Source organism: Apodemus sylvaticus, chromosome 2 (genome assembly GCF_947179515.1).
Source record: "Apodemus sylvaticus chromosome 2, mApoSyl1.1, whole genome shotgun sequence".
Taxonomy (NCBI): Eukaryota; Metazoa; Chordata; class Mammalia; order Rodentia; family Muridae; genus Apodemus; species Apodemus sylvaticus.
The window spans coordinates 45,803,305-45,818,459 of NC_067473.1; the positions used below are offsets into that span (position 1 = coordinate 45,803,305).

General features: G+C 40.8%; 1 protein-coding gene across 4 annotated transcripts in view; it reads left to right on the forward strand.

The window, feature by feature from the left end:
- Positions 1-6,560: 6,560 nt before the first annotated feature.
- The window catches only part of Cped1 (cadherin like and PC-esterase domain containing 1), a 266,183-nt gene continuing 257,588 nt past the window's right edge, over positions 6,561-15,155 (forward strand). For 2 of the 4 annotated variants that reach the window (XM_052173293.1, XM_052173294.1), the window contains exon 1: positions 6,562-7,716. In XM_052173293.1, the coding sequence (XP_052029253.1) occupies positions 7,468-7,716 (249 nt within the window). In that variant the 5' untranslated portion in view covers positions 6,562-7,467. Of the gene's footprint in view, positions 7,717-15,155 lie in introns of all 4 variants that reach the window. The other 2 variants (XM_052173296.1, XM_052173295.1) reach the window with 2 other exon arrangements.

Here is a 15,155-nt window from a genome sequence, read left to right on the forward strand (position 1 = left end):
TGCCTCCCTGCATCAAATATCACCAAGACAGGAAATTTTTAGGAAAACAATGAAGCTGGAGAGACGGCTAGGCAGTTAAGAGCACTGACTGCTCTCTGATGGTCCTGAGTTCAAATCCCAGAAACCACATGGTGGCTCACAACCATCTGTAATGAGATCTGACACTCTCTTCTGGAATGTCTGAAGACAGCTATAGTGCGTTTACATATAATAAATAAATAAATCTTAAAAAAAATAATGGTAAGATTGATACAGAGTATCTTAATGAGTAATGTATAGGTTTCTACAATGGCAATCACTTGCAAGTAGACACTTAGATACAACAAAAGCAAGAGACAGGCAAAATAGCTCTCGATGTGAAGCAATGTGATAGCTTACACACGATACAGGGCCATTAGCACAGTGTGAAATAAAATCCAGCACACAGTGACTCAAATAAATTGGTGCCAGTGAAGAGACCCTTGTGGGAAGTGAGTGACCAACTGAAAATTGTGAACTAAGCAGCTGACTCCATTTTTTAAAACTAGTGGCAACAAATGTTCGCTTAAAGAATCCCCAAGGTGATGTGTGGCTGGCAAGTGCCACTGTAAGGGGGATCTAAAATCAGGACCACTTGCTTTACAATCTATCAGGAGCGGATTCTTCATCTTGAAATATACAGATTTGCAAATATGCCTATTTAAACAATCAAAAACTGACCAGCATGACCATGAAGAAGTTGAACTACATGTACTTGCATGTATAAGTTGGGCAGACACTGGGCAAGCAGGTAGCTCTTCATACTGCAGAGTGCCACCAGTTCACATGATCCTCAGACCTTGGTCATATCAAAAAGTTCTTTTAAACTGAAATTTGTAGCTAGAACAAAAAGTGGCTCCATATGGCTATTCGGAGAGAAGCAAGTTGAATTGGAAGGAAATTAAGCATGTTCAAATGTTGATTTTATTAAGCATCAAAGCAAACAAACAAACAAGGCCTTGTTTTAGTGACCTACTTTGTGATTTCATTGACTAATGCCGCAACACATCCAGGACCACTTATGAGCATAAATGGAGACAGTTCTCTGACTTTATGAGCAATGGATGAAAGCCATTCAGTTGAAATGAAAGGATGCGTGATCTAAACCTGAAACAGAATCATAATCTCTGCATGCAGAACTTTGTTTAGAAGGCCTAATGAGGTGCCTCTGTACATGCTAGCAGAGTGTAGCGTCCGCCTCCTAAGGGACAAAGGATGTGGGGAGAATATAGTCCACACATTTTCTAGTCAACTTTGTATATATTTTGCCCTTCGGAGAAGAATCACATGACCTTTACAGGTGCTATTTCTATTCCACCTGACAGAGAAAGGAGATTTGGCTTTACATGTTTACAATTAAAATTGGTAAGAAAAAAAATAGCCTTATCACATTTATGCCATCCCAATGGCTGCTATGATCTCTCTAAGGCACAACTCACATATCAAATCATTCCCAAGAAGAAGGAAGGAGAGGGCCCTGGTCCTGGAAAGGCCTGATGCAGCATTGTAGGGAAGTACCAGGACAGAGAAGTGGGAGGGGGTTGACTGGAGAATGGGTGGAGGGAAGAGGGCTTTTGGGACTTATGGGGAGGGGGGAACCGGGAAAGGGAAAATCATTTGGAATGTAAACAAAGAATATAGAAAATTAAAAAAAAAAAAAAAAGAAACTTCTTGGATGCCTAAGGTTTGTTCATGCAGGCCAAATTAATTTCAATTTGGAAATGACTAAAGCCTTTTTTCATCTGTAGCTAATATTTTCCCAACTTTATTTTAACGGTTCCCCATTAGGATACAAAGTCCATAGTTTGCCCAAGTGGCAGCTGAAATGATTGAGACTCCTCAGGGCCAGTTGAGAAATGCCCTGGCTTCTGCAGCTTTCCTGACACTTCCTGGAAGCTATGAATTCCATGTTTTGTTTCTCAAGGACACAGGGCTTATCTTGATTTCAGCTGTGTGTGTGTCTGCTCATTTCTGTCTCCTCCCAGGCTTATTGATAAGGTACATTGCTGATGTCACCAGGCCCCCGACCAATTCAATGACATGCTAACCTGAAGCTCTCCTCCTAAGCGATAACAACCAATTCTTTCTCATTCCTCTTGTGCTAATACGATTTAGAGAAGTGTGGTGGGTATCTAAGAGTGACATCATCAAATGTCTTATGGAACCTGAGAAGTGATAGAAAGTTGAAATGTTAGCTTTAATACATTAGGCCAATGAGATCTTGAAGCTGATAAGTCATCCTGCTTGGACCAATTTATCAGTGTGTCATATGCTAGTCATTTATAGTATCTGTCACATGTCTTCTGTTTTCCATAGTGTCTAGGATACCTTTGAACAGAATTAATATATGACTCATGATTTAAAAGTACCAACTTATATTTAGAGTTTATTGGGAAAATTCCAGCAAGAGCACGGCATGGGAAATGATGAGCGCTGAGAAGGCAGTCTGATTTTTAACAGACCACTTACTGCTAACAGAATTCCCAAGGGCTGACTCAAGACACCACCATGAGTAGCTGCTGCCAGATTTTACGCTATCATGGTCAAGGACCTTCTTGTAGAGAAAAGCTATACCCTGAAGTAAGCCAGCAGAGCTCCGAAGACTGCACCAGAGGATGATCATATTGAAATGTGTTGCAGAAACAAAAATTCTGGATCACCAAGTGACCTTTGAGGCCATTTATTGATCATGATGCCCCTGGTTTATGATGAAGTTGAAATTCGGAGAGGTATTAAACCTTCTCAGAGTCCCTTGGTCCAGCGTTGAAATCTTTTTACACATATTTTTATTTGCATTTTTTTAAAAAAAATTCAATTCCTTAAAATGCAGTTTTCATAATCTAAGCAATTGGAAAGCTGAAATAGGAGGGACATAGCAAGCTCCTGGTCTCCATGGGCTACATAATGAGACCTTGTCCCCAAAACAAACAAACCTTCAAGGATTGTGGGTAGGTGCATGATAGAGTGCTTACCTAGCATGTCCAAGGTTCTGGGTTTGATTACCAACGTCACAAAACAAACAATAAGCCTTCTTTGAATATTTGAGGTAAACTCAAGCACCTTGAGTCCATACCCAAAACCAAAAGTAGCTATATGTGCCGTAAAAGATCATGTTTTATATGCTGGAAGAATACTGAAGGTTTTTGTTTTGTGGTAGAAGACTGTTCTATTTTGTACAACATTGGTATTAGAGTACGTGTTTGCCACTCTATCTTCTCAATGCTGCTAAATACTTTTAAAGATGTGTGTGTGTGTGTGTGTGTGTGTGTGTATGAGTGTGTGTGTGTGTGTATGTGTGTGTGTGTAAAGGTTACTTTATGAATTAGATCACAAAAGCATCTGGTTTGAAACAATGCCAAAAGCCCAGGTTCACAATTGAACTCCAGATAAGCCCTACCACGCCCACCACTGAGCCAGTACAGTCTTTGTCTTTATTGTTTCCTGTATAGACTCCAATCTAACTCTGCTTAGCCTTCCATTCAAATGTAACTAATATAGAAGGAAGACAAAGAACTCAATGACAAAGAACAAAGCAATTCAGTTGAAAAATTGGTTTCACTTAGAGATTTGTCAAGAGGACAAATCACTTGTTAGTATGTGGGAGAGTGGTCAGCATCTCTAACGCCAGGGAAATAGAAATCAAAACCATAGCAAGATGTCACCTCACCCCATTTAGAATGGTCACAGTACAAGGCCAAAACAGCGGGAACAGTAAGAAGGTAGAGTGTTGGTGAGAATGTAAATTACTACAGCTAGTGGGGGAAAGGGTTGCGGGTTCGTCAAAACTCTGAAAACAACTGCTATATAGTCACTCCATGTCATTGCTATGTGTATCAAGGACACAAGACAGTGTGTTTAAAGGGCTTCCACATTCTTGTTTACTGCATTCCTTACAACGGCCAAGGATGGAAATGACTACAGTGTTCTTCAGCTGGTGAGTGAAGACAATGAGCTATGCTTACATCGTTCCGATAGGAAAGAGAATGAGATCCTGCTATTTCTGACAGCATGGGTAGAACTGGAGATGGATATGTTAAGTGGGAAAAAGCAAGTATAAAAAGTAAGGACCACATGATCCCACATGTGAGGAACCTAAAAGCAGAGTAGAGTGTTGGTCACCAGAGACTGATGAGGGATTGGGGGAGACTGAATGGAAAGATTAACCACAGGGCTGGGTTATAATTGGTAGTTAGAAACAGGGATTTCTAATATGCTATTGTACAATAAAGTGACCTCTGGTAATGTGCATCCCTTGACAAAAGCTACAAGGCAGAATTCATAAGGTTTTTACCCCCAAAGAAATTATAAGCATTGAGTCACTAGATATGTTTAAGCTGATTTGTAAATAATATCCTATATGCATGTATAGAAACATTTCATGGTGCTACATTAATATGTCCATATCTCTATCTTTATGTATCCATTAAAATTGTAACTTCCAGAACACAAATATTTTGATCTCAGGCATGACTAAAGCCCACAAGTTCATCCTCTCAAACCATCTGTTCCCCGTCATCACAAAGAATAGTGGAAAGAGAGCAGTGAGGGACAGAGTTCGTATCTGCTTCCTTCATGTTCAACGTGGCTCACCATTCATATCATCTGCTCACAGGTCTGACACCTCACCACATTCTAAGCTCCGCTAGGACGAGCCTGAGGATCGAACTCCTAACAGAAGGGCATCCTCTCTCTTCCACCTGCCAGCTGCTGTCTCACCTGGGCCAGCAGTACTCAGAGGGGGTACTCTGATCTCACACATGGTGGACTTAGAGCTCATATTCCAAAGCCCCTTACTTCAGAGCAACCTGTAAGAGGTGGTGAATGTGATGGTCTGGGTCCGTGGTAGATGCCCCTGACATCTGATGGGGTCCCAGGAGTCTCAGTCCACCAGTGCTGGACTTTCTTTGCTGCATTCTTTTTCTAATTAACCCCTTTTGGACTTTTATTACTACAGTCTGCTGCTCCCTTGGACTCTGTGCTCAAGAAAGGAAATTGAGTTCTTCAACTTCTCAGAATCCTTTTTAGGTTCCTCTTAGCCAAAGGAAAGCTACAACATCATCTAAAATTTTTCTCTTCTATTGCCTTTCCTTTCTCCCAACCTAAAATAAATTCTAGTTAGCATCCAATTTACTCTTCTGTAATCTGACTCAGCAACTTAATAATGCCTCTCTCCAAAAAAAAAAGATTCTTCCTTCTTCAAACCTTGATTATTTTTCAGAATTCTAGAATTAATAACTAACAACTAACTATGCTGCTCATAGCACCCAGTAAACAGATTTATGGTACTCCGGGCCTCATTATCACAGAAACTATTCCAGTTTAGAGGTCTAGTCATTCCTATCGGCCTTCAAATTATATTACATCCACCCAAAACCTGTGGCATGCAACAGTAATGCTCTCTCAATGTCTGTATGTGAAAACCAGGTGAATTTTCTCCCATTCCCTTATTTGTCATGGTACTGAAGACTTTGAATTTATATATCAAATAGTAGTATAACATTTTATAGACTGTATGTAAATAGACTTAAGTTAATGCTTGTTCTATAGTGACCTAATTAATTTGTTTTTAAGGGGCAAACTTTCCTTTTCTCTTCTTCTTCCTCCTTTTCCTTCTCCCTCTCCCTCCCTCCCCCTCTCCTCCCTCTCTCTTTTTCTCTCCTTATCTATCTCAATCTAACTCAAGTTTCTTACTAGCAAGATATCCATTTCCTGAATCTTTTGTAGCTGTGAACCTCTAGGGGGCGCTCTTTCTCACAAAATATTAGTAATGGCTGAGTCCTTTGGAAGGGGCGTACTCTAGGGGTGTGGCCTCACGGGAGAACATCTGCCTGTAGAAGTTTGGTTAGACTTAAAAGTATAGAAACCATCTAGGTCTTTGAAGAATGTCTCCTGAGAGCTTAAACCAGTCCTTGCTAGAGCTGCCAAAGCAAGAACCTGGAGGTTCTCTTTGATGGTCCCTCATCCTGCTGAGCCAGCAGTGATGAAATCTGCCAATCTACCCCATTAACAAAGCCCGTGAGAGGGTTGGTGTGGAATTAAAAAGCCTGCTGAGTGCCCTTTCTCCTGGGCAAAAGCTAGAACTTCAATACCTGCTACCGTCATTTGAAGAGCTGGCCATCAAGCTATTTGCCTGGGAGAACCTCAGAGCAGTGATGACCACGGAAGGACACAGAAGGGGACTTTCAGTTACTCGGAATGTTTCCTGTTCTGTGGTCCAGACTGTCCTGATGACTCTCTTGTCCTCTTAGGCGTGACCGCAATTCCCTGGGGGGGATAAACCTCCCAGTTAACTCAGAGTTGGCCTTCATCTCCTACTCGACCTTTAGCATCTATTGACTAGAAGTCATTTGTTATTGAAAAACGCAGTGACACAGAAGATCAGAGATCAAGCATGTTTCTAATTCTGCGGGTCTGGATAGGCAGCCACCTTCCAACTTAGGAGAAAGTGCTGTTCCCGGGCACAGAAGTAGCCTAACTCAGACAGCGAGGCTAGGACAGCCCCCAGGGCCAGAAAAGCCCTAGCTTAGCTCCGCCCCGCTCGGCCTGGGTGGCAGCGATGGCCCGGGTCCTCCTGCTCTCGGCCCTGAGTGCAGCTGGCACGCGCGTGTCCGCGCGTGTCTGCGCGTGTGTGTCCGTGCGTGAGAGTGAGATGAAGTGGAGTCCCACGCCTGGGTGTTTCCTTCCAAGTGATTTTGATCAGCAGTCCATTAGGGGATCATGAAAAAAAAATCTGGCTAAAAGGATGAAAACCGAGTAAGTACACAGAACTTTGAACTTGAAACGGAATGAGACCAAACGCCCGGCAAAGCTCTGAGAGTAACCACATACATCCAAACTGCTATCCCCTTTTTATGTTAAAAGCCGTGAATGCTAGCAGCAAAGTGGCAATTTAAAACTGAACGAAAGGAGGCAGTTCTGCGACATGAAAAGGCTGAGAGCGGGATGGCTTTAAAACCGGAGTGAAAATGAGAAACCGCTAGGACAACCTGGCCGGCGCCCAGCGGTGCAACAGGCACTTCGCGTTAAATTGGCTGCGTCTTCGGGACTGTTTTCTGCCCCAAAACCAACGTTGCTGCGCTTTCTTTTTGACCCCCAAAGAGGAGACAAGCTCAACTCCTGACTTTAAGAATGCTGTGGAAGTAAGACATTGCCGGAAGGAACTTTTGGCAGCTGGGGATGCATTCTGATGATTTCTTACATCTATCTTTATTTTGACATCTTTTTTTTTTTTTTTAATGAGAGCAGGCTAGTCACTTCGTACTATCCTTCACATAAGGGCTGTTGCTAACCAGCTCTGACCGCTGGGTCCTATGAATCTTTGGCATGAAGTTTCGGAAAGTTCTCAAGTGGAGATGGACGAACTTGATCGGAATTGTGTAAAAAGAAGACAAATGTGTGTTTTGTTCATGCTGACAACGTGGCCAGGGGCCAAGTGAAGCTGGACTGGTCATGGTCTGTCGACCTGGGTTCCTTTGTCGCCGGCGCTTTTGCCCCCGACCTTTCCTGGTGGGTTTGGTGGTGGCGATCTGTCTCTTTTACCAGACCTTAACACTCAGAGGGACTAAGAAGATTGCAGAAGAGGTCTCTGGGACTGTCCCCAACACACCCTCTCAAACTCAGGCTAGCAGATGTGAGAAAGGAATCCCGCAAGATGAACAGTGCTTCCTTCTCCCAGCGAATGCCCAGGAAATCAGGAAGGTAAGTCTGAGTTTAGCCTGGGCTTCTGCGGTCGGCCTCTCTCTCCTTTCTGTAAAACTAAAATTAACTTCCATGTGGTCCGAAAGGGAGCCAGATTGTAAACAGTCCACAGTGACCCGGTGACTGGGAGATGTGTTACATAAGCTGCAAAACTTCCTAAACCTACTTAAAGAGTTCTGCCCTTTATCATTTAGAGGCTCCCTTCAGTAGAGCGAAAGAAAATAGCTTCTAAAATGTGAGAAGTCTATGAGAGCTGCACATTTATACATTAGAAACAAAAATCAGTTTTAAAATCTGGAAAAAAAATCATGTATATCTTTCCTTAAATCCAAGAGAATGAATGATAAAACTCCCAAATTTTATCCCAACCTTCCTTCCTCCTTCCCTCCCTCCCTCCCTCCCTCCCTTCCTCCCTTCCTTCCTTCCTTTTGTATGCAACACTGTCTAATATTACTCAGGATAGACTTAGGCTTACAATGTAATTATCCAGCTGGCCTCAAACTCCTGGCCCCTGAATCCCAAACTCAAGGATTCCTCCAGAATTCCATCTCAACACCTGCTAAATTGATTTTGAATTGGTGATTGGGTTTCTAAACTACTGTACTCATTTCTGAAGAGTTTAAAAGAATACAGTATAATAGGTTTCTTAAGATAATTGATATGCTATTTAATTGTTCATAGAATTAGGAGAACTCTAGTCCAGCATTGGGTCCCTACCTAGACTCAGGAGGCAGAAGCAGGAGAATTATGTCCAGCTTCAGTCCAGCCTGCTTTTCATGAAGAGTTCTGGGCCTGCCTGTATTAAGTAGTGAGGCATTAAAAAAAAAAAAGTGTGCATTTATGCTTGGTATGGTGGTGGACTACCTATAATCCTGCACTAGAAAGACAGAGACAAGGGCCAGGGATTCGAGGCCAGCCTGGATAATTACATTGTAAGCCCAAGTCTAGCCTGAGTTACATTAGACAGTGTTGCATACAAAAGGAAGGAAGGAAAGGAGGGAGGGAGAAAGGGAGGGAGGGAGGGAGGGAGGGAGGGAGGGAGGGAGGGAAGAAGGGAGAAAGGAAGGGAGGAAGGATGGAGGGAGGAAAGAAAGAAAGAAAGAAAGAAAGAAAGAAAGAAAGAAAGAAAGAAAGAAAGAAAGAAAGAAAGAAAGAAAGAAAAGAAAGAAAGAGAAAAGAAGAAGACAAAGAGTTGGAAAAAAAGATCATTTTGTATTAATACTGGGGGTGGGTGGGGGGAACAGTTGCTCTAATTTTACTTGTAAAGTATAGGGAACAACACAAATCCAGGAAACATAAAATGTCTGCTTTATACTGCACTCTGTTCCTGTCTGCCAGTCAAATGCAGGCTGTTCATTGTCAAGCGTAAAGAAAACCAGAAGGGGTGAAAAACAAATTATTTGGGAAGTCGTGATGGAAAACACACCAAATTGGGTAGCAGGATACTTTTGAGACCTGCCTTTTATCTACGTAGACTTAGGGGGCATTTCTGACCCCCGCTTAGTAGTACTTGGAGCAGACAGCAGCATGGATTGCTCTTGTCAGTACCGACACCTCGGGGGACACCGTGGTGTTTTATAAACTTTTTTCATTTCCTTTCAGGCTTATAAGCTAGGTAGGTAGATAAGTAGGTAGGAAGTAGGTAGGGTTGCTATTAAACACAAGTTGGCTGTCACTGAAGGATGCTCAAGCGGTCCACATGGCTAGCAGGATGCCCTGCTGCATCCCATAGAAATCAGTCGTCTTGCTTCCTACCACACTGTATGCTCTAAGTAAAAAAGAACTCGACCCAGACCTAGTCATTCCTGAAGCCACAACTTGAAGAACCCACCGGCAAGTCGCAGTAGATCAGGATGATGAACATTTGAAGATTACCACAGGAGTGCGTTCACTTGTCAGCAAAACATATGAAGACCGTGTTGACTCATGAACAGGGAATGAAGCCAGCTGACAAGGGCAGGGCCATCTTTAAAGGAAGCTTCAGCTCACGGTGTGAGTCAGTCTCTAGATGCTATGAAATCACCAGAGAACATACACTTGGTTAATTTATATAGCTATAACTTTTCTTCTTATTATTTTTCTTGAACGCTTTGAATTTATGACAGATGTAACTGAATTTCAAAGCTACTTTTCCTTCATTTGAAAGCTACCTTTTGGCGGTTTTTAACAGCGCTGCCCTCGAGAAATGATAAATGAGGGACATTTTTCTTTAAATACCTAAATGTTTTCTAGGAAATTTAGATGGAAATGTTTTATTAATTAACTTTTAGCTTCCTTTACTTCTTTACTAGGCGTTTCCTGAGTTCTGCCTTGTTTGTAACTTAAGCATATGTTAACTGTTATTTGTAAACCATCACAGAAAATTCCATTTCAGCTTCAAACTCCTGCTCCTTGGAAAACATCTGAAACTTATTGGCTGCTGGTGTTAAAAAAAAAAAAAAATTCACTCTAGAATTTTCTTCAACCAAAAGAATGCCAAACATCAAACACATGATGGTTTTGGCTTCCAAGCGATTCACAGTCTTAATGTTAAAAACACAAGCAAGATTCTAAAATCAAAATTATAGTTCAGTCACTACAAAAATGGTATTTCCAAACATTTGCTCTGAGCCTCTGGTTTTAATGTATGCAACCCACTGCCAACAAGGAGGGTAGAACGATGCTGTCATGCAGGCTTTATTCCAAAACAGAAACAAATAAATCATATGCATCACATGTCTCCCAAAAGGAACCAAGTGATAATCATCTGCAATGATTATCTTTATTATTTTTTCGGATCTCTAACATGGAGTGACAAATCAATCTATAACCCATAAAAGTCACTAATGAAATATCCAGTAAGACACTGTCTAGGTGGGTGTTCCCCAAAACCTACAAGTGGCTTTTAGATAAGATATCTTATAGATTTGAATATCTGCACATTTTGAAATTTGTAATTACTTTTACTCAAAGATCAAACTACTCGACTGAGCCGAATCCTTCATTTTTACTCTCCTTTATTAAAAACTCTTTTAAAAGATGCTTAAAAACCACTGGATTCAATTATCTACATTTTAAAAGCAAAGTGTGTTTGGTTATCTAAACACCAGGAAATTCTATGCAGACTTCTATGTAGGTGTCTCTACAGATCTCTAAGGGAAAATAATTGATTTTGATCAGATGTTCAGGACTAAAACCACACCAAGACCACTGGGCGTGCTTAACAAGCTGTGTGCCTCAATGTTTAATTAACTGTGTATATAAATTTGTCTGGATTTCTGCGTGTATAAATTTGAGTACATAATTTCGGACTGGATAAATAAACCTAAGATGAAAAAATTAAGTGTCCAAATGAGAATGTTAAACCAAACAAAGAAAGAATACCTTCATGTGAAAACAGAGATGTGTTTGGGGTAAACACTGAGAGTATCAGGTAACAGTATTTCTCTAATTGCAGTTGTCTGTCATTGATGAATAAGCAGCAAGGGTTTCCTGGCCATTTGGGCTGCAATTCTATCTTAGAAGAGACCCTTTATACTCTACCCACCCACTAACAGAGAATCCTGTAGTCAGAAATACTTGAAGACAGTAACTTTGCCTTCCACATTTTTCCCGCTGGGACTTGATTCAGCATTAAAACTGTTCCCAATGCCAGTGAGATCACAGGATCAGCTTGGCCAACTTTCCACGAGGAACCACGCTCCCTCTTTCTGGCCAAATCTAATTCCTTTTTCCATTTGTCCATTCCAATGTGGCTTGCTAAGCAGATGTATTATTGTCATTCCTTCTGAATTTTTCTTTCCGCACTGGATGTTTGAACATTATCTAATAATCTGCTATGTCTTAAACCTATTCCAACTTAAATATAAAATAGTTATGTTGTCGTCACTGAGCTAGGTTCCTCTGTAGAACTATCTATTGTCGTCGAACCTGATGCCTTGGCATTGTGTAAGCATGTGTAAGCATTACATTGTAAGCAGACACAATGCATACGATCTCCTTAGCCCGTGCTCTTCTATTGGAAACACAGCTTTTGGGGGCACTGTGTTTAGACTCATGAGAGCCATGTGTTTCTGATTATCTCCTGTGGAGACTGCACAATGAGAAGTACTATTCCTTGGACTGCTGCTGGACTGTTTGCAATTTCAAGTCTTCCTCATGCTCCCCTCCCATTTCAAGGACTGACTGGTCTGTGCAACTTTTATTACTTACGGGATCCAGCCTAGCCCAATGTAAACAAACAAATGTCCTCATTAAACATATTCCAATCCATTTTGTTTGTATGTGTAAACATACCCAACATACTTAGCACTTGAAAATGTCTTCATGATTGCTTGTTTAGTCCAAGTTTTGTAGCATCAAGAAGTTAGACGAACTCTTAGGTGCTGACAATTTATTGGAACGCACAATCTCAGGAATACCAACGTAGAGACAAAAAAAAAAAAAAAAAAAGGAGAAAGAGGGATGATTGAAAAGTGTGTGGCACTTTCTGGGGTCACATCCAGAGAAGCTGTCTTCAGCTACTGAATGTCAGACATTAGAGGCCAGAGGAGACCCTGATTTCATCTTCTCCTGTCTTTCATTGGTTGGTATCTATTCAAAGATACTAGATTCTGAGAGCAACCATGGGTGGTAGGCAGGACTCACATAGGTGTCATTTTGCCAATACAAAATGGTTTGAAATGACTCCTTCTTTTAAATAAATAATGTGAGTAAGAGTTAGAGTTAGTGGCAGTAAGAATGCACCCCCACCATGTGTGTGGGTGGGGTAGGTGGATGGGTATGGGTGTGGGTGTGTCATGGCCGTGGGTGCAGGGAAAACAGCCACAGGAATGGTGTGAGACGCACCCACCAGCAAGCAGACGAGCACAGCTATCTCATGGCAATTGCTAGAGCAGGGGTAGTCATTTCACTGTCTCCACACCCACTGAACACATCTCCATGGCTCTACCTCTCAGAAATTGATTTTGCTTTCTTTAATAAAAAATATTTGCAATTGTCTTATGAAGAACCCTACTCTTTGACTGGAAAAAAAAATCTCTTCACTTTCTCTATTTCTCTCTCTCCTTGATTCTTTTGAAACATTTATTAATCCATTTTTAGTCAATGTATAAATAATTATTAATACTAGCAGGGTAATGAGTATAAAATACTGGTGACACAGAAATAGAAGCCATTGTGAGACAAAGTAAGTATAGTACCAGACAACTGAAAAATTCTATTCTTTAGGTAATGAGTTGAGGCAACAAGGAACTAGATAAGATTGTTTTTAAAAGTGCATCAAACATAAAAACCTACATATATGAAATATATTAAATGGCTTATAAACTGTTACAGTATATGCTCTTGTAGCCGCCAGCAGCTACATGTAAACTGGGTTACCTGTTGAGAGAATTTTGGGGTCATAGGGAAGAGCGGCGAAACGAAAGTACGGCTAGGTCAATGTTCACTGATCGAAGCCGTAAACTTTAATGGCGCCGGACCTTTTAACAGTTTGGGCAAACCCTCCCCCCAGACTCCAGGCTGAGTTCCGGTGGAAGTTGTCTAGCTTCTCTTGGAGGTCTTCGTCTTGACTGCTCCGGCAGCTGGGTGGGTCACCTGTTTAATTCAGGAATCCCTATACCAGGAAGAACAATGAACTTAACCTTTACTACGTGCGCTCCACCCTAAGTGGAGCAGAATCCTGGCTAACTGGGAGAAGTTAACCTTGACCAAAGTCAAACTCTGACCAAGTGCAAGACTGCCCCAATATGGCTCTGTACATGTCCTCCCTTTTTTTATTAATTTGAACACGAGGAGGTAGAAAACAAGTGGATAAATATCCTTCATAAGAAGGCGGGCCTTAACCAGGAGGGGAAGCATTGACCGTAATTCCTCTTAAATATTGTATAACGTCTTTTTCAGAGGAGGGGTAATAGGCTCCCTTATTATTTTAAGGACAGCCTCTCGACGTTAACCCCTATGCAATTAGATGTACTTCCTGGGGACTCAGAAGCAGAAATTCACCTCCCCATGCAGTGCTTTGCCTCGCACGTCTCGCTGGTACCCATGTTTGTTCAAAAACAAACACACATAGATCTGAGTTCTATGTGGCTCCCTCTTTGGAGATCCACTTGTGTAAGTTTTGAAGCCAGGGGGGTCTGCAAGTGTCTTTAACAGACATGTAATCTCTCCATCCAGGTGAGCCTGGGTGGAGACAGCCAGTCTGCTTAACAGACAAGGTCAAGAGTTAAAGGTGGAATAGGATTAACTTGTCCCAGAAGTATCCAATTCAGTTGTAAATTAACAACTTTAAGGATCCAAAGCTTGGCCTCTGAGGTGGGAGAGGTAGCCTTGTGAATCAAGAATTAAGCTGTTACTTCTCAGGAAAAGTGGAGACTATATGTTAAATTAACACAGCTGGCTGAAGATTGTTAGCCATCTTCAAAATTGGAATCTTCAGTATTGGGATTATTTCTAGACTAGTCTATGGTTAAGTCAGCTGAACACAATAAGGAGAAGAGTCATTTTAACTCTTCTTTAGATTAATTTTTCCTAAGCTAGCATAACAGTCTCTATTTTCTGTCCCACAAAGTCTAAAAGCTTGAAGCTAGGCAATTTATCTAACCTGGGACATTTAACAATTGAGGTAAGTCAAGAACATATATCCAATATAGCTCTTATGTTACCATGGTCTGGGCATTCAGCAAGCACAGTCAGCATATCTTCTGCAGCATTCTGTGGAAAAAACAGAGGACATGCCTTCTCCCCCAATATTAAATCAGGATCATGGCATATGTTAGTAAGTGAATTCCTTCATTTCACCTAGACATCAATATGTCTAATTACAAGATGTCATATACATTTAGCAAGGAGTTTCTTGGCATCCAATTTTAAAATTTTAAAATTTTCTTAAAAACATGTAAGCATAATTTAAATTATATGCACAGGGACACAATTTCCCCTCTCTTCTTTCTTCCAAGAAGATATTGTTTTATTAATTTAAGTTGGAACACAAAGTATAAACCATAACATAGGCAATAACTATGTAATTATATAAAATATAGTTGCTTTTTCTGTTAGAGCAGTTGCAACTAGACAGCCTAAAAATGAATCATTAGTCACATGTACATATTTTTTTAATCTTTTAAATTAGAAATATGAATATCATTTATCTGTAATAACTAAGTCCTCTAGGATTAACACCATTACGTGGTAGAGGTAGAAATTGAGGACATCAAGAACAAATCTTTATAATTTGATGTGCACAAAATATAAAATTATTTCAAATACCTAAAGGACAGTCATTTAGAGAACATATCCTTTGTTCTTAGAAATTTGAATCACATTTGTATAAACTGTAGAAATTAAGAATTAGCAGTATTAAAAATGGACCAATTTTAAGCAATTATAAAACCATGAGCTATATATATATATATATCTACTATTATTAAAAGCTTGACCTTTAACATCTTAAAAAT